At 41.1% G+C, this 18,803-nt stretch overlaps 2 protein-coding genes across 4 annotated transcripts; both read left to right on the forward strand.

Annotated features, from left to right (window-relative positions):
• The first annotated feature begins 958 nt into the window (after nucleotides 1-958).
• Nucleotides 959-11,220, forward strand: zfyve27 (zinc finger, FYVE domain containing 27). Of its 3 annotated transcripts, XM_034120635.1 has the most exons (14): nucleotides 959-1,227; nucleotides 3,084-3,310; nucleotides 3,430-3,500; nucleotides 4,084-4,270; nucleotides 4,915-5,010; nucleotides 6,200-6,312; nucleotides 6,393-6,505; nucleotides 6,753-6,824; nucleotides 7,423-7,443; nucleotides 7,667-7,687; nucleotides 8,804-8,945; nucleotides 9,065-9,111; nucleotides 9,207-9,288; nucleotides 9,426-11,220. In XM_034120635.1, exons 2-14 carry the CDS (start codon nucleotides 3,087-3,089, stop codon nucleotides 9,494-9,496), a joined length of 1,260 nt encoding a protein of 419 aa, XP_033976526.1. In that variant the 5' UTR covers nucleotides 959-1,227; nucleotides 3,084-3,086; the 3' UTR covers nucleotides 9,497-11,220. The 3 variants fall into 3 exon arrangements, with proteins under 3 accessions (XP_033976526.1, XP_033976527.1, XP_033976528.1); XM_034120636.1 differs by lacking the exons at nucleotides 7,423-7,443; nucleotides 7,667-7,687 and having other exon boundaries at nucleotides 9,207-9,303; XM_034120637.1 differs by lacking the exons at nucleotides 7,423-7,443; nucleotides 7,667-7,687.
• Nucleotides 11,221-12,523: 1,303 nt separating this feature from the next.
• On the forward strand, nucleotides 12,524-17,082 carry golga7ba (golgin A7 family, member Ba). Its single transcript, XM_034120643.1, has 5 exons — nucleotides 12,524-12,623; nucleotides 13,932-14,057; nucleotides 14,685-14,837; nucleotides 14,995-15,096; nucleotides 16,046-17,082. Exons 1-5 carry the CDS (start codon nucleotides 12,612-12,614, stop codon nucleotides 16,127-16,129), a joined length of 477 nt encoding a protein of 158 aa, XP_033976534.1. The 5' UTR covers nucleotides 12,524-12,611; the 3' UTR covers nucleotides 16,130-17,082.
• The last annotated feature ends 1,721 nt before the right edge of the window (nucleotides 17,083-18,803 follow it).

The raw sequence follows: 18,803 nt of genomic DNA on the forward strand, positions 1-18,803 counted from the left end.
TCATAAAACCTGCATAATCAAATGTCTCTTTCCCTCACGGAGAATCTCTCTAAGTTGAAGGTTTGATTTGCATAGGTGTGAAAACAGAGCTCTAAATTGTAAACTCAACCCTTTATCACAGCTAAACTGTCAGGGGAATTACTTTCTGCTGTGTTGGAATGTGTTTCTCTCCGTCAATGACAACTTTCCTCTCTGCCATGTTGAAGTGTCCTCAAGCTGTGCTACTATGAAACTGCCTCACTCCTTTAACAAGGCATTATATTGCTAATAATTTAAGTCTACTTCTGCTCAGCAATGGGATTTGCTCGTTGTTACATTCCAGGTTCTCTGTACTCACATTCAATTTGAGTTTAAGGTACATGTACACATACTTACATAAATATTTTATAACATCACAGCGAGAAAGCCAATCATGGTCCAATAAGCAAATTGATGTTGAAACTGCAGTATAAAGGGACATATATGGGAATAGGGGACATTTAATATCGTTTAGTTAAACTTTTTAAATTGAACAAACATTTGCATATGAATACTTCTTGCTTCTGGAGTAGCCTAATTGTAATAAAAAAAAAATACTATATCAGATGCATGTATTTGTCCTTCATGTAATGGGACTGCTACACTTTTTTTTCTTCTTGCCTTTTTACATAACTAATTTGCCAAATGATCAGAATAAAAACAATTGCTACGAAGGTTCACTGACTGGATAGCCATTTTGATTTATTTTCCAACATACACTTTATGTACGTCCTGACCACTAAAAGGAGCTTGCACAATGTGTGATTTTAGGAAAGCTCACACCACTTAAACTCATAGGTATACCGTCTTTAGTTAAAACTGATGTTTTAGTAATGAAAATATTGAGGTAAACTCTGCATCCAAAAATAATTGTACTCTATGATCGATTGCTTTGCACATATGCGTCTTTTCTGCCATCGATTACTCGGGCCTGGATTAAACAAGGAAGCGGACGTACTGAGGGAACAGGAAAGAGATAACAAAGCCAGCAAGGATAAGCAGCAAAACAAACTACCTGCGTTACCCGTCAACGGGACAGTTAAACTATTCGCCTCGTTTTGACAGGTTAATGTTCATGCAGGAGGGCAGGCTGCTGTCATGAACGGCGAAGAGCTTCCTTCCTCCGGGCTGAAGATGTCGGTGGGACTCGCTAGTTCCGCCTGAGCTCAGCTGCTGCTTCACAGGCTGCTGTCGGACACTCAGCCCGCGGTATGTCATTTTAGCTTCCTAAATCGACTGGGCTGCACCTACAATAATATCTCTATTATTATTCTGTCAGTGAGCCAAGTTAACCTTCCTGTCTGACAGCATCTGACAGCATCTGACAGCATCTGACAGCATCTGACAGGCCACAGCAGCACTGAGAGCTGCACACTGTCACCTATATCACCAAAAGAGAGATGGCTAGGGATGGAGTGTACTTTACATATGCTGTATATGTATACATGTTTGTCGTAAAAGGTTCTGAATACTTGTGTTAAGTGCTAAGACAGATAAGATTAGCCTTTATTGATTTCCAAAGGGGTAATTCTGGTGTTGCAGCAGCACAATAATCAGTACAAAGTTGAAAATTAGCATGCATAAATTGACAGTTTAATGCTTTGTGTCTCCAAGCTGACACATTCAAGCTGTGAAAAACCTTTGCTGTTGTTAGATCATTAGCCTCATTTAACATAATTCCTACCACATAGTATGCTGCATGCACTCTATTTCAGCATGTTTCTATAGTCTTGCTTTTGTGTAATGATCAGTATGCCACCACGGCCTGTGTTGCACCTGTAGCCCTACCTAACACACCCTGGAGAACACTTCAACATCACTGCTACAACATTCTGTTCAAGGGGAAAAGGGCCACCGCTTGTGTGGATGTCCAAATCAGTGTTGATGGAAAAATGTAGCCTAATGAAGCAATACATTCCTCAGTACATGCTATGTTGATGTGTGAGTAGCTGGAAAATCTGTTTTTTTCCATTAGCCACTGCTATTATTTGAGGTAACATTAACGTAGTTGGAGACAAGAAGGAACTACAGACCATTACAGGTTTCAAGTCTTTACCTCAGGTTAGTCAGGGGGCATTCTCCAATTGCAGCTCCAAAACAGAACTTCCTAAACCTGTTTTAAGTTGGCTTGAATTGTTACTATGTAGGTTTCCAACCGCGAAAATTACTTCCCAAAATATCAGTGTACTGGACAATGATACCTTTTACAGTTTTGGCTGCCTTGGGTATTCATTCATATTTATTGCAGCCAGAGCAAACGGTCAAAGAAATGCAGGAGGATATGGCACGTCAGAAGCTTGCACAATAGAATCGGAGGGATGAAACCCTTTTTAATGGTCACACAGCACACACAGTGACATTTGTCCTCTGCTTTGAACCCATCCTAGGACCAGGAGTCTAGTACTAAGAGCAGTGGGCAGCTATTGTAAAGCGCCCGGGGTGCAATGGGAGTGGGGGGGGGGGATGTCCGGTGCCTTGCTCAAGGGCACCACGGCAGGGCCCAGGAGGTGAACTGGGACCTCTCCAAGTAGCAGTCCACACTCCATATTTAGGTCTGGTCGGGGACTTGAACCAGCAACTCTACGGCTCCCAGTCCAAGCCCCTACTGACTGAGACACTGCTGGACTGTGCAACCTGGTACATAAAGGCTCTGTGGACAGGGAAACATTTTGACTCAAGATGGCACACACTGAGCAATGATTACATTTAACATCAACACCAAGTGGCCGATCAAATGAAAGATGGCAAATATTCCTCAAAAGTTGTTTTTTATTCAGGCAATCAAATGTTTTAGTCTCAATGGCCTGTGATAAACCAAATTGACCTGTCATTTTAATTGAGTTTTGAGTGTGACTTGAGAGGTCTTTAAACAAGGCTTGATGCCACCACACTCCTTCCCAAAGAAAAGACTGTTTCAATCTCTATTTTTCTCTTCTCATTGGGCCCGAACAGTGACATGTGTTTGTGTATATCTCTTTAGCAGGCTGTGACATTAGGAATCTTGTTGCCTTTTTCTCTGTCAATTCACCCTCTAAACCCTGCCTTCTTTTCCTCACTGTGTACAGACGATGCAGGGCGTGTCCCAGGACCCCTCACGTGGTGCAGGGGAAGGGGGGGAGATGGCACACACTCTATCCAAAGAGACCCCCGGGTCTCCAGATGCCTCTGAGTTGGGGAGCCCGCGGTGCACTCAGAACTTTGACCTCCTCAACATGGTTGTGTCCTATAAGAGGATGGCTCTGTTTCTAGAACCAGCTGCAGATGCTGTGGAGGTGACCCGCTTCCTGCTCGGGTGTGTATGTGTGTGTGTGTGTGTGTGTGTGTAGCCTATTTGAGCATAACAAATCGCTTTTCCCCATGAGCAGCAGGAAGAACATTTTAAACTCAATATCTGCCTTTTGTATCCCTCAGATGGAAGATGCCCCTGTGCTCTCTTTTTGTCTGTTTGTTCCTAAATGTCTTCTTCTGCACTATTACTGAAGGTAAGATGAGGCATTCGGTGCTAATATTGATGAAGCTTTTGCTTGGGGATTTAAAGGTCACCTATTGTGCAAAATCCACTTTTTCATGTCTTTTATACATAAACATGTGTCCCCTCTGTGTAAAGAGATTCTCTCTCTTTTTGTCCTGATCCATTTATATAAAAACCTGTCTGACAATGAGCTGATCAGATTTTGGCCACTTTATGATGTCATAATCGTTTGGCTTGTGTAACCATTAGCTAACCATTAGGTAACACCCCCACCTTATCACCTGAATCTCCTCCTAGAGCACCATTGTGTTCTTTTTAACCAAATATCTCTCAGAGGGGAGTGGGGAGTGGCTCCTTATTTTCATCTAAAGTAACACACAGAGAATCAGCACTTTTGAAACAGGGCTGAAACAGAGGGGATTATGGGATGCTGCAATGATCTGTTTGGTATTTGGAGCCAAACACTTCAGAGACATGTTTTGTTTATATGTGAGACCTATAATATATCGATGAAAGACAGTATAATAGGAGACCTTTAAAAGACTTGTGAATGATTTATTAACCCGCTGTTGTGTCTGCCTCTCTGGCCTCAGTGGGCTGGATCACAGTGGGCGTGGTGTCCGTGGCGCTGCCTGCTGCCCTGGGTTACCTGCAGGACAGGTGTGGGGGCAGAGCTTCAGATTCAGAGCTCCACAAGATGCGCTATCACGCCGTGCACCGCAGGGACCTGCAGACGGTGCACCTCACCAAACAGGAGGCCATGCTGGAAGTCAAAGACCTGTAAGGCTGCAGGGGAGGGGGGGGGTTTATGTTCTGCAAGGCTAATTACTAAGGATTATATTCATCACAGATTCATCTTCTAACATTTTTTTATTTTTTCTTAGATGTTAGCAGCCTAAAACCCCAAAAATATTCAGTTTACTACCGCATAATACAAAGTTAATACCATTTACAGTATTATCTTTAAGAAGCTTTTTTGGTATTTTTGCTATGAAAACAATAACAGTAATTAAACTACTTTAAGTTTATCATACATTTGCCTATTTATTTTCTGTTAAACCATAAAATGTACTTATCAGTTCAGCTTGTTTGTTATAGCGTTATAAATGCTTAGGAACTCTGTAAAGTATTCCTTGAACTTTATTTTCCCAAATTCCCTTTTTTTTTTACACAATAATAATAATGAATATCCTTGAGGCCTTACACATTTGGTTTATCCATTTCTTATGTTATAGAACATTTGCAAAGCCGTTTAAAAATGGGTCCCCAATCAATAAACTTTTTTCTACTACTCTTTTTGGAAGAAACTGTGGCTTGTTCCTACATGTTATATGTCCATGGGACATTTGTACATGGTGTTTCTTCACGTATGGGTTGATGTTACTACTGTGTTTGTGAATGCTCATGTTTTCTGTCTTCTCCAGGCTGAAGCACTTGGACGACATGCTGTCCTCTGCCTGCCTGTCAGCAGAAACCTTTTACAGAGTCCTGTACTGGGACGATCACACCACGTCATCAAGGTCTACACACACACACACACACACACACACACACACACACACACACACACACACACACACACACACACACACACACACACACACACACACACACACACACACACACACACACACACACACACACACACACACACACACACACACACGCAATAACACCAGTCGTTGAGAAGACATTACTCAACAGGGATACGATAGATCGGCAAATCTTTGTTTTTATATTGATGTTGTCAAAGGTCACATTTACATGGACTAACCTACAGTAACAAAGGCTAGGAAGTAAGGCAAGTGCTTAGCATAACATTTCAGAAGCATTGAAACAAAGTGCAAAAAAACACACCTGAAATGGAAAGTCATTAAAGGTGGGGTAGGTAATTTTGGAGAAACCGGCTCGAGTGCGCAAGAATTTGAAAATACACAGCCGGAAAAAATCTGCCACTTCCTTACAGAGCCCCTCCTCCAACACACACGAACGTGCACATGACCAATGAGGGCACGAGATAAGTTTTGTGCACAGATGGAAGGCTGACAGGCAGGTAGGCCATCCAGTTATTTTAGCCGGGCCGGCTAAAATGATTGGTCGTGCTTTTTACAGCGCTACGGCTTCCACAGATGACATTTTTTTATGGATTTTTTGTCAAAGCACTTAAAATATTCATTGCTATCGGGATGTTAAGAGCATTCCATGGAATATAACAAAAAGTGTATCTCGAGCCGGTTTCTCAAACTTACCTACCCTACCTTTAAAGAGCAAAGAGAATAGAAAATTAAACGATATAAGGGATAAGCATAGGTGGACATTAGAAAATGGACATTTGTAGTTGTTGTCATAATTTAAGTTTAAAATACTTGAAGCATAACTGTAAGTTGTATTCCATGAGGTACCATAACTAGCATACAAAGTACAAACATATCATAATTACAAGATATATACCAGAATATAATTGAACAAAATAAAACAAATGTAGATAAGAGTAAAAAGGCCAAATATATGCATTATGATACATTAAAAAAATCAAAGCAGGGGAATAAAGTGTAAGGTCTTTATTTAGCAGCTCAAATGGTATGGTACTTAAATTATTACTTCCTTACAATAGCTGCTTACAATATTAAAGCTTCTCACATGTGAGGATGTTCTGGTACTTTTATGTTTATCTAAGTGTGACCTGACATTGTTGATGTCTCCGTCCAGGTTCTATGGAGCGATGTTAGTCCTGGCGTGCCTGCTGTACGTGGCTCCTCTGGGCTGGGTGTTCGCTGGGCTGAACAGCGCCACCTTCCTGTGGAACAGAGACTTCTGCAGAGGTCAGTTCATCCCCGATGGATCGAGCAACGCTGAACACATGATTTAAGAGATTACAGCTAAAGTGTTTTTTATCCCGCAGTTTTGTTGGACCTCAGGAAGCTGCTCCACATGGGCCAGGCCTCAGAGGGGAAGTGTGAAGAACAGGAGCACGGTCACTTGTTGGACCAGACCCCCACACCAACTAGCCTGGAGGTGAGAGCGCTGGAGAAATGTGTGGGTTGAATACTGAAGGATTTAGTGGTTGTGATTCATATTAAAACCAACCATGAATTTAAGCCTCTTATGCAGTTCATCCCATGCTCTCAATGTATTTATCTCGTACGAGTAATGTAAATCCTTTAGTTATAGCACGACCACTGTCCAAGGTGCTGATCCCGGGAACAGCCCAGTATTTATATATTTATTTATGCTAAGTGTGTTTGTGTTTGTGTGATGACAGGACCTGTCTCCTGGCAGTGTGGAGGAAGCGGAGGAGGCAGAGCCTGATGATGAGTTTAAGGATGCCATTGAGGTAAATGCTACTCTCAACAACATTGTCTCTCGCATTTGATCATGTCACAGTTTGGTATATCCCTTAGATCAGTTTGCTTTATAAATGACATTCACTGAATTTTTTCTTGCTAATTGTAATTCTTCATTATCAGTTGTGATGGCGAAATATAAAAAAAAAACGGATGTATCTGGTATATCTTATGCATTGGCGAGAACAAAAGAAGATGCTCAAAAGCCACACATGGATAAAAAAAGAATCATTACAGCAAATAAAATGAAAATGGCATGAAACAGGTAGACTTAAATCAAGGTGCAGAGAAACCAGGCAATCAGGATGCACACGGAGTGCCGCGGCAAATCTTTTTTTCAATAGTAGAGGATTCATTTTAAATGTTGCTTCACGAAATTCATATCTTAATATTGTTAATAACTGGGGTTGAACATGTTCTATAGCCCCAGTATGGTAAACATTGCTGGTAAATTAAGGTAAAAAAAAAGCTATGAATTTAATATTTGAATCAGAATTGTTGGCGCTTCCCATGATTGTGTACAAAATCCTCCTCTTCTGACGTGTGTCCTGTTACTTCCCGTTTCTTTCTGCTGTCCTCTGAACTCAGGAACATTCAGTTCACCTGCAGGTGAGTGTCTAGTGTCACCCCCCCCTCTCTCTAGTAGAGGTTAATGCACGGTTTTCAGTAAAGTCGCACTAAAGAACTACCTGACACATGAATGACTTCATGTGTGGTTGTGTGAGGGGACCTTGTGTTGTGTTTCTTGCTGTTGAAGCATGGTTTTGGGTATGGTTAATACCAGTGTCTGTGGGTAACATTGTTCTCATGTGTTGTTCTGCTTCCTTATAAGGAAACCCCTCTGGTCTTAGTGGTAAGTGGATTTCCCAGTGTCTCCCATCCATCAATCCATCTGTTAATGTGTTTGTCCCCGAGGCATGAGTTATAATAGTGATAGTAGCATTATCATTAACAGGCCTATAATTGATGTCTCCAATAATCCCATCATACCGGGTTCTCATTAGTATCTACTATCTAGTCATTCATGGTTGGAATTTTACGAGACATATTATATTAGTGAAATCAGCTTTTCATTCCTCATTCCATTCCAGTTAAATTGACAAATGTAGTGTTGCAGTGTTAAAGAGGTATTTTGTGTTTTCCATTTGTCTAATTCCATAACATAGTGACATCATTATGTAACACTTGTGCTTCTGTTGGCTATTGCTCCAACACATTGTACATCATTTGCTAAGGGGCGGGACATCTATATGCAGTTGACCAATCACAACAGAGTCAGCAGCTAACCAATCAGAGCAGACTGGGCTCTGGTTTCAGACAGAGGGTGAGAAGGCAGTATGAGAAAGACAATGACCTTTTTGAGCTTTAAATCAGGGAAACATGTCACAGTAGAGACACTCAATACTAATATGAACCTGAACATTAGCATATCAGTGCCCCTTTAATGTGTTCTTTAATGAAAGCATGTTATGATTAAAGCATTTTATATATAGGCATATTTAATCATGTAAGGCATAGAAAATGTGGCTGTTTATAAAAGCATGTTGTTAGGAGGGATTTAAAATAAGTTAATGTCTGACCTGATGGTATATTAATAAGGTCAGCTTTAAAAGGACATAATGATGCAATTGTGTCTCCCTAGGGTGTCCTTGTGTTAGGCAGATAAGTCAAGTACAGTCGGATAAGCATACATTTAATTTTGTATGTAAATCCAAGTATTTACCAGCTTTTGTGAATCTCAGCAGTGGCACTAGGACTTCCCATCATCTTGCTTTGCCTACATCCATTACTCAAACCGGATGAAATGCACAACATAATCACATTGCATTTTATCCACTTAAACCTTACCGCTGAGTTTGGCTCTGTTTCTTGCCAAGGGTTTCATCCTTCCAAAGACTTAACTTGAGATTACACAGTATGTGACTGCATTTTCTTTGTCCGCCCCCCCCCCCCCCCCCCTCTCCCACAGGAGGATGATGACGGGCCTCTCGGAACTCCAGAGTATGACACCATCTCTGAAAATGGTCTCTTGAGCCGCAACGAGCCAATACGCAGCAAGGTGTCCAAACTGACAGAGAAACTGCGCAAACGTTACCCCACCACCTGCACAGGTCAGTCTGACTCAGGCACTTTTGTATATCCTATTTATACCTATCAGTAATGAAATGGAAGAATCTGTCCGTCTCAAAAGACACATTTTATGTATTTCTCTCTGTCTTTTTCTCCAAAGGCAACTGTTCTAGCTGCAATGCTGTCTTCTCTGTGCTGAAGAAAAGGGTGAGAGTTGTGAAATTATGAAGATATTGTAGGCGTCTCGTCATCATCACATGTATTTAATCTTATTCTTGTCACAATGTCTCCTTGTATTATAGAGGAGCTGCAGTAACTGTGGCAACAGCTTCTGTTCCCGTTGCTGTTCCTTCAAGGTGCTCAGATCTTGCATGGGGGCAACAGGTGAGAAGGGAAAATGTAAACACATTTTTATAATACTAACATACAACAGACTGTTCAAATTGCATGGCAGTTGCATCACGTCACATCCATTGGTCGTGACTTATTATCTTATTCTACCATTGTCTTCTCTTCTGCAGCTCCAGAGGCCCAGAGAGAGACTGTGTTTGTTTGTGCTGCCTGTAATTCCTCTCTCATCAAGTTACAATGAGATGTCTCCCAGTGGCCGGCTGGAGGCCAAGCACTGTTCGACCCCCGAGCCCTCCTCCAATTTACTGAAACCCTAATGCCTTTATTTTCAAGTTAAGGCACTCATATTTGTCAAGGAGCCCTCTTGCCCTCAGCAGTTCCTCCCCTTCTTAGCTGCTTGTGTTGCTTATGGGACATTTTCTGTAATATGTTGTAAAATGTTCACTGTCAATGGCAAACTGGACCTTTATGAATCAATGAGACTTGCTACAGAGCACAATGGCTCCAAAAATCAAAGGACATTTTCCCTTTGCTGAGCAGAGGGAAGTGCAAAGCATGCAGAGCGGAGGCCAGAATTGGGCCAGTGGTGTCGGGTTGATAGGCTGATAATGGTTTTGCTTTGACATGCTTTGCCTCGCCATAGAGTTACTTCCACTCGAATGTTGATATCTTCAGCCCTGTGTAGCAGTTTAACTGTACTGTAATTATGGGGGAGACTTTTCTCTATGAACAAGGCTAAGGCTAGCGGGATGCATGTGTCAGTGTGAGCAAAGTTTGAATGTGGTCTGTTCAGATGAACAAAATAATGGACTGTACGACCAAATGAAGCTCCACATTTGGTTTTGATTCTGTGTGCGGCTAGTTTGCCTGTTTGCTGTCCATCAATGCACTTTGACCTACAGCTGGTACAACACAGTCATGTGGTTTTCTCTTAGTTTGTCCCAGGCTTTGAGTGCAATGTGTATTTTCCTATCAGCTAGAAGAGCTTACAAGACATAAGAGTAATACATATGGCATGCCATAAAATCAAGGCTGGAGGACATGAAGTAAATCATATATCAGAGTATTTTTTACCAAATCACTTAATATCGATATTTAGACGATATTATAGGATTAACCATCAATGCTCTCACAAAATGTTTGAACAATGAGCATTTTGATCAGTAATCATCAGTAATGTTAATGTAATGACTATGTGGGTAAAGGCAAATAACAAAAAAGTAACTAGTTGGTACATTCAGATCATTTCTGCAATGCAACCTTTAAAATGGGAAAAGACAAAGCTCTATATGTATTAATATATTGCCCAGCCCTACATACAATAATGGTAAATATATGATGGTAAACTGATATTGCATGGCCTGCTGGAATGAAGCACATTACTTTGTTGCCAATGACCAGGTTGTGATGTTTTAAGTGGGCCAGCTTGGTCTACTTGTAATGATCAAATTGGAGCTTCATTTTGGTCGTCATTTTCACTGCAATGACATGTCAGATTTTGGGGGTATAGCAGCATCCTTTAAGTCAATAGCTGCTCGAGGATCCATTGACCTTGGGCTTTTCCTCTAACTGGATCAAAGTCGACCCAACTGGATTGAAGTTGAATACACAGACTGAGCAGCCAGCTTAAATCATCGTGAGGCCTCACACTCTTGAAAGCAGGACTTGAAAGAATTGATGTGGAGGCGCTATTACCCAAAAATGTGGATTGTGGTGAAAACTGTTGTTTTAATCATGATGCAGACACAGATGATTGTAAGAGTTTGCTTTTGCTTTTATTGTAATCAGATACAAATTGTTACTATACATTGTTCTACTATATCTAATATATATTTAATTTAAAGCTCCAGAAAGTGCAAGTTATTATTTGACCTAATGATTAAGTCTGTATATATTGCCCCTACTTTATGGATGAGATATGTCATTATTAAAAAATAAACTCTGTGATGATTTCAATAACTTAAAGTAACTGTCATTGTCTTTTTGACTTGGAGATTTCTGGCAGAAGTATTGACTCAAAAAGAAAAAGTGGCTATTATTAAAACCATACAAATCAAATGAATACCTTATTGTACGACCTAAACAGAAGTGTTGACAATCAAATTCTACAAACTTCTTGGAATTGGAATATTTTACTTTGAAGCAGTTTATTTCAGGTTTTGCAGTTTGAAATAAATGTAAATTACATTTGGAAAACCAAACGTATTGTGTATTCAGAGACTGTAAATACAATCTTCAAAGCTGTTAACTTTCACTTAAATATACACAAATAAAAACATTTTTACAAATATCACATACCATTTCTGCCATTAAAGTCCCCCAAATCCAACACTCCGGTCCTTTAATGCAGAGTATTTGCTCCCATACATGTCATGCAATAGTAATACAATTGAATTTAATTCCATCTGTCTACACTATCTTCATGGTCCTGGTATTGTGCATGCAGTCATGGATTATGGGGACACTTGAAAAGATCAGTGGTCTTTATTATTTTGAGTAACTCGAATAACTAGTTCAAATATTGTCTTTTAAACTCATGGTTGGAAAAGCTGAATTAATATGACCTAAACCAGGGGTGGGCAAATAATTGTCCAAAGGGGCCTCATGAGAAACTGGGACTGCGGTGGAGGGCCGAACCAATACACTGAACTCAATTCTGCTCAATATCAATTTCTTTCTTTATATAAAAGCAGCATATTGTAAGGTTTTGAGTAGCTGCTACTGGTCACAGGATATGAAATCAAGCTATCAAAAGGTGGTTCAAGCATAGAAACAAACCCAACATCGTACTACTATTTAAACAACATTAACAAAAAACAATTGAGCAATTTGAATTAAACAAAACATGTTTATACAGTATTTTATGTCTTTAAATAAAGCAGTATATTGTAAGGTTATGATACTTGCCAATTGGTAGAAAATATTAAATTGAGCTAAGGGGGAGCAGGCATAGTAACAAACCCAACATTTCATCATTATTTAAAGTTTAAACAGCATTCACAAAAACAATTTCAAATTAACAAAATTAGTAGTTTTTACAGTATGTAATGTATTTATAAAGAGCAGTATATTGCAAGGTTTTGAGTAGCTGCTACTGGTGAGAGAACATGAAATTGAGTTATAAAAAGGTGGAGTAACACCATTTAAATGTTAAACAACATTCACAAAAACAAGTGTTGACACATGTTTAGGTCCTACTGTACTTTCGTTAGCCCCGCCCCTCTCTCTCCTTCCCCCGCCCTTCCCCCCTGCCCCCCTCCTCCCTCCACTCCTCCAATCTGTCCCCGTGCGTGTCCCACTAAAGCGATTTCCGCGCATGTAGGCAGGGACTCGTCCCCACGGCGGCGGATGGCAACATGGCGACAGAGGTAAGTCTGTCATATTATCTCTCTCACATTACGGTCGAGGTTTGGCTTAACAACCGCTCACCGTTTGAATAACACCTGTGCCGTTACCGTGGTGAACGAGGGCAGTGTAGCCTGAAACTGTGCCACACTGTGCGGCTCACTTAAAGCACTACTGACGGCTGTGTGTGTGTGTGTGTGTGTGTGTGTGTGTGTGTGTGTGTGTGTGTGTGTGTGTCCTACATTAAAATGCCAGTGGCGTCCGAGCCGAGGACTGTTTTCGTTTATGAAGAACGTGTTCTGGCGTTTGTAACACTGCAAGCTATTAGCAGGAAACGTCAAAGTCAGCTGTACTTAATAGACTCAGAAATAGGGCAAAAACAGGGGATCACTTCCCAGGCGATGTTAAGCTGTTTTGGTGTTTTTGTCTTGTTGAGACGCCCTGTTAATCCTGTGACCACACACACACACACACACACACACACACACACACACACACACACACACACACACACACACACACACACACACACACACACACACACCACACACACACACACACACACACACACACACAGTGTTCAGCACCATGGACAGAAGCCGCCCTGACCTTCCTCTATGCTTTTCCAGCCTGCATCTGTGCTCTCAGATTAAAAAATAAATAAATCATGTGCTATACAATTGTTTTAATCCAACATACACTTTAATGTTATCAACATTCCTGGCCCATGCCCAACATATTCCAAGAGTTTGTATGGCCCTTCATCAGTGTGCCTCATCTCTTGTTCCGCCTGTTCGATCTGTTGTGAGCTGTAGTGAAACGTTGTCCTGTCTTCTGCAAGCTCTGCTCCCTGTGTGTCCGATACCGGGCTCTGCTCCAACAGACAACAAGGCAGAAATGAGGGCAGACATTGAGCCGCGGAGTGATCGATCACACCTTGTCTGCCTATCGTCTATCATCCTGCACTTCCAAACCGCCCACTGTTTGTACACATTGCGTGTGCACAGGTCCTCGGGGAGATGGAGCTCTCTTTAGAGACTCATTAAAGACATACTTTTGTTGTTTTGTCTATCTGACTGTTTGGTTTGTTTGTTTATACTCCTGTTCAAACCTTACTGTGTGTGTGTGTGTGTGTGTGTGTGTGTGTGTGTGTGTGTGTGTGTGTGTGTGTGTGTGTGTGTGTGTGTGTGTGTGTGTGTGTGTGTGTGTGTGTGTGTGTGTGTGTGTGTGTGTGTGTGTGTGTGTGTGTGTGTGTGTGTGTGTGTGTGTGTGTGTGTGTGTGTGTGTGTGTGTGTGTGTGTGTGTGTGTGGGGGGGATGTATCCTCCTCAGTTCCACAATCTGCAAGAGTTGAGGCACAGTGCATCTCTGGCGAATAAGGTCTTCATCCAGAGAGACTACAGCGAAGGGACCACCTGCAGGTTTCAGACCAAGTTCCCTTCCGAGCTGGAGAGCAGGGTGAGGGGACCTGTTACTTTGTATTACATGTAAAAAGTGTTCATGGTGGCTTGTAATTGTATCCTAGGCAACCCTTACAATTATAAATGGATTTAAATGTTTATTGGGAACCATCATAGCACTAGATTGAAACCACTGTAATGCTTTATCTATTATTGTATTGCAGTCCTTATTTTGATAAAGCTTCTCATTATTATGTTGTGTGAGCTTATATTACATTGAAAATAGCTGCTTAATTCAAAGCAATAAGTGCTTATTATTGTATTTTAATCAGTAAATCAATCGGGGGCTTTTATTTGTGACATGAAATAAAAACACAATCCTTTAAGCTCTTTAATCATATTTATATCAAGAGATGCTTTACATCAGTAATACAAACCTTTCTACACACATCTTTTAACTTTTAAACCCACACTACTCCACCAATCCCTATACATTCAAATAATAACAAATGCATCAAAAGTATGTATCTTGTGAATACCTACTACCTACTACTTTAGATGAATGTGTAACACAACAGCTGTCCTGTCTGTATCTCCATTTTCAGTCTCAAACAAAGGTGAAATGCCATAAAATGATCCTCCCCAGTTCCTACCCTGCTGCTCATGACTTGGTTTGTGTCTACAGATTGAGCGGAAACTGTTTGAGGACACCGTGAAGACGCTGAATAATTACTACACAGAGGCAGAGAAGATCGGAGGCCAGTCCTACCTGGAGGGATGTCTGGCCTGCTCCACAGCGTACCTCATCTTCCTCTGCATGGAGACACGCTATGAGAAGGTCAGACTGCCAATGTCAAACGTGACGCATCATTATTATCTAGGACGAGGCTTAAAAGGTTATTTCTGTACTTATCCGTAGTCAGTAAAGTAGATTGCACTTCAAACTATCTCTGTGATGCTTTAACTCAATTGTTCATCTTTCTTCTGTCTGCTAGGTGTTGAAGAAGATATCCAAGTACATTCAGGAGCAGAACGAGAAGATCTTTGCCCCCAGAGGACTGCTCATCACAGACCCCATAGAAAGGGGAATGCGTGTCGTATCCTTGCTGAATGTTTATGGGTGAACGTGCAGAAAAGCATTTATGGGTCATTCAATAATTGGAGGACATTAAAGGTGGGGTAGGTAAGTTTGAGAAACCGGCTCGAGATACACTTTTTGTTATATTCCATGGAATGCTCTTAACATCCCGATAGCAATGAATATTTTAAGTGCTTTGACAAAAAATCCATAAAAAAATGTCATCTGTGGAAGCCGTAATACTGTAAAAAGCACGACCAATCATTTTAGCCGGCCCGGCTAAAATAACTGGATGGCCTACCTGCCTGTCAGCCTTCCATCTGTGCACAAACTTATCTCGTGCCCTCATTGGTCATGTGCGCGTTCGTGTGTGTTGGAGGAGGGGCTCTGTAAGGAAGTGGCAGATTTTTTCCGGCTGTGTATTTTCAAATTCTAGCGATCTCGAGCTGGTTTCTCCAGAATTACCTACCCCACCTTTAAGATGTTAAAGCTTTGGAAAAATGAACCCTTTTACTTTAGTTTTCTGTTATGTATTTGAGAAAAACAGGTAGTAAACCATCACAAAAATAGATCCGGCATGTAGATTTAGCTAAATTATATATAAACATTTAATTGTACGAAAAAGATAATAATTGTACTGCAAGAAATATAACTCTGTAACTGTATTTACTCACTAATGAATCCTAGCTGCAGAATGTACATGCAAGTTGGTTTCCAAGAAGGAGGGACGATGAAAATGCCATTTTAGGGGCTGTTTGAGAGCTATTTGATCGTTTCAATAATATTTTAAACCACTTTTTCTGCAACCTTCCTTTATTTCATCTAAGGACAAGTGCATGTTTTAGCATTTTGGGCATGGATAATTTAAATTAATTTAGGTGGGACAGAAGATGTCGACCCTCACACCTTGTGTTTATGAAACCACTCTCCACTGCAGACTCGTGGTCCCTAACTCGCCCACCTCTCAGATAGAGATCTCCATCTATGAAGACCGGGGCTCCAGTGGCTCCAGCTCGGGGAGCAGCTCCGTGTCCGGCAGCACCGCGCGATGACTGGCTACTTCCTGTCCCACCGTGTCCCCCTGATCACTCACAGACCTGGAGGCCCACTAAGGACAATGATGCTCCTCCTCCTGACCCAACACTCACATCCCAAACCTACGCTCACACAAAGCATCCTATAGCTTTCAAGATTTCACATGCTAAAGGTGTTTAAGCTTTTAAATCACGCACTGTAGAAGTTTATTTTGCATGTGCCGACTGTGGTACTGTCAGATGCAATGTCTCAATGCAAAGAAGAACACATTGGCTAAGTATACTTTGTGTGATCGTCCCATGACCTCCCTTCCTTCCTCTTTGAAAGAAGGCAGGACCACAAACATCATACCTCAGCTGCACCACACCGGACCAAACTGGACTGAATCCAACACTAACCCTGCGCACCAGGCACCTGCTTTAAAATAAGTTATCTGTAGCTCCAGCTGAGTTTCCGTACAGGTATTTGAAGGCATCGTAACGTTTCGCCCCCCAAGATTAATTGTACAAAAAAGCCTCCTTCACCTATGATGTAAATCACGCTGTCTGGTAGCAGATGAATGTCAATCAGCCGTCTATGTATTTCATGTTGCAGATCTTCCATGTCTTTCACATGAAGCCTATATTTTCTTTTAGTCACATAAACAGACAAGCGCAGTACTAACCTCTCGGTTTTAATGAGTAAGCCTACATTTGATTATGCAAAGACATACTGTGCATTGAAAGTAGACAAAGAATGGGTCAAAAAGTCTTCCTGAATTTTACTTAGTAGTGTTTTAAAATACACCAGTCCTTCCTTGATTTCCAAATGAACTTCCAAAGATCCAAAGCTGCCAAAAAACTGGCTCTCAAATGTGAATGTGTGTTTTATTTTGTTGACATTTTGTGCAAGAACAAACTTTCGTACTGCTTGTTTGATACGTGGCAATGAGGTGTGTATGACTGCGTCAAATAAAAACTGTTTCATCACAGCTGCCAGTCTTTCTTTATTATTTCATTGTACATCTACAAAATAGTCCTTTTACTATGGCACATGTTGAGTGGTCACAGTAGGAATGTAGCAGTAATGCTAAATGCAATGTAATGTAGTAGTAATGCAAATGTGTCGGGTGGTCGGACACAGAAACATCACAACTGTTACAACTGGTAATGTTTATTGTTTGACAATATATCAATGTTTTGTTAACCAAAATAATTGTAGTTTTCTTGCATGATTGTGAGAGTTATAAATAAATGATGCATAGCTAAAACCATAGTATAGAATACACTTCGGAATCACATACAAAAGTATTTTGCAAGGCTGAGACTGGATTTGCAGAAGTTATTACAGAAAATGTGTTCAGTAAAGTACACCTTTGTTCAATAATGCTTTGTCACATTTAAAGGCTGCTCAGGATTTAATTCAAGTACTGATTTAATGTGAAATACAGACTATAGTGCTTCTTCAGCTATGAAAAGTTAACATTTGTGCTGTAGAAATGGTCTGAAGAACATATTAGTGATCATGCTTCCAACATGCTGCATGCACTAAATACAGATTAGAGAGGCCCGAGAAGATTAGAAGCTGTTTTGAAGGCTCAAATCCCAAAGTTCCCTCCAGAGTGAGTCTCTCTCACACACACCCCCTCGGCCTGAAATGCCTCCATTGGACTTCTTTGTTTACTTAACATCGTGACATCACTACGTAACACGCTTCTATTGGCTAGCGCTCCAACACAATGTACGTGATAGTCTAAGGGGCAGGACAATCTATGAGCGGTTGACCAATCACAACAGAGCCGGCCAGCTAACCAATCAGAGCAGACTGGGCTCTGGTTTCAGACAGAGGGTGAAAAGAGGGGCTGCAGCACAGGCAGTATGAGAAAAATAAAGAACTTTTTGAACATTAAAGCATGGAAACATGTCACAGTAGAGGCACAAAATACAAATATGAACCTGAAAAAGAGCATAATATGTCCTCTTTAAACCCTTGCTAATTGTATTTACTAAGTTTTGTTCAGGAACATTCATTCATGTTTGCTAGATATGCTACACTGCACTACTTTCAGCTGAGTAAGGGGCACAATACTGACCTCAGTTGTAATTCTTCACTTACAGCATTTAAAGACTTCTGCAGCACACCAGAGCAAACAGGAAATGCCCAAACTGCTGGGTATCCAGATTCTAGGATATGCATACTGATAAAACAGACCCACTGTTAGTGCATGTCTCAGGAAGTCGTTTAGGAAATGCTTAGTACAGACTAGAGTGTCGTACTGTATCATCATTACCCTGAAGACTACCATCCTCTGAGGTCTGACAGAGCAGAGAGCACCATGACACACTGTAGGAAAACTGTCTCAAAACAGGAGGCTTCAAACATGGAGACAGAGGTAGATCGGAAGCCATCGTAAAATGGAGCCAACGCTGCATGGGTGGAGGGACAGAACAGGGGATGAGAAAAAGAAAATGGTAGAGGAAAACAAACAAAGGCAGACATCAGAATAAGAAAACACTGACAAGACAAAGGTTGAAACATGAAGGAGATGGCAAGATGTGAAACAGGCAGAGGAGAGGTGCAACCGGAGAATAATGGAATATCTTTCCTTCAAAAAGCTTAACTTTTGTTGTTAGTTCTTGTTAGTCTTTGTCATCCACAGAGTTCATGTCTTGTTCATATTTGTTCATCTTCAGATGGCAGCTGGTGTTAGTT

Source organism: Trematomus bernacchii, unplaced genomic scaffold, assembly GCF_902827165.1.
Source record: "Trematomus bernacchii unplaced genomic scaffold, fTreBer1.1, whole genome shotgun sequence".
NCBI classification, from domain to species: Eukaryota; Metazoa; Chordata; class Actinopteri; order Perciformes; family Nototheniidae; genus Trematomus; species Trematomus bernacchii.

Coding starts and splice junctions, on each gene's coding strand:
- zfyve27 (XM_034120635.1), top strand. CDS start 3,087: ATGCAGGGCGTGTCCCAGGACCCCTCACGTGGTGCAGGGGAAGGGGGG. Junction 6,313..6,392: donor GAACAGAGACTTCTGCAGAG/GTCAGTTCATCC, acceptor TTTATCCCGCAG/TTTTGTTGGACCTCAGGAAG. Junction 6,825..7,422: donor AGTTTAAGGATGCCATTGAG/GTAAATGCTACT, acceptor CTCTGAACTCAG/GAACATTCAGTTCACCTGCA.
- golga7ba (XM_034120643.1), top strand. Junction 14,058..14,684: donor CTTCCGAGCTGGAGAGCAGG/GTGAGGGGACCT, acceptor TTGTGTCTACAG/ATTGAGCGGAAACTGTTTGA. Junction 15,097..16,045: donor TAGAAAGGGGAATGCGTGTC/GTATCCTTGCTG, acceptor CCCACCTCTCAG/ATAGAGATCTCCATCTATGA.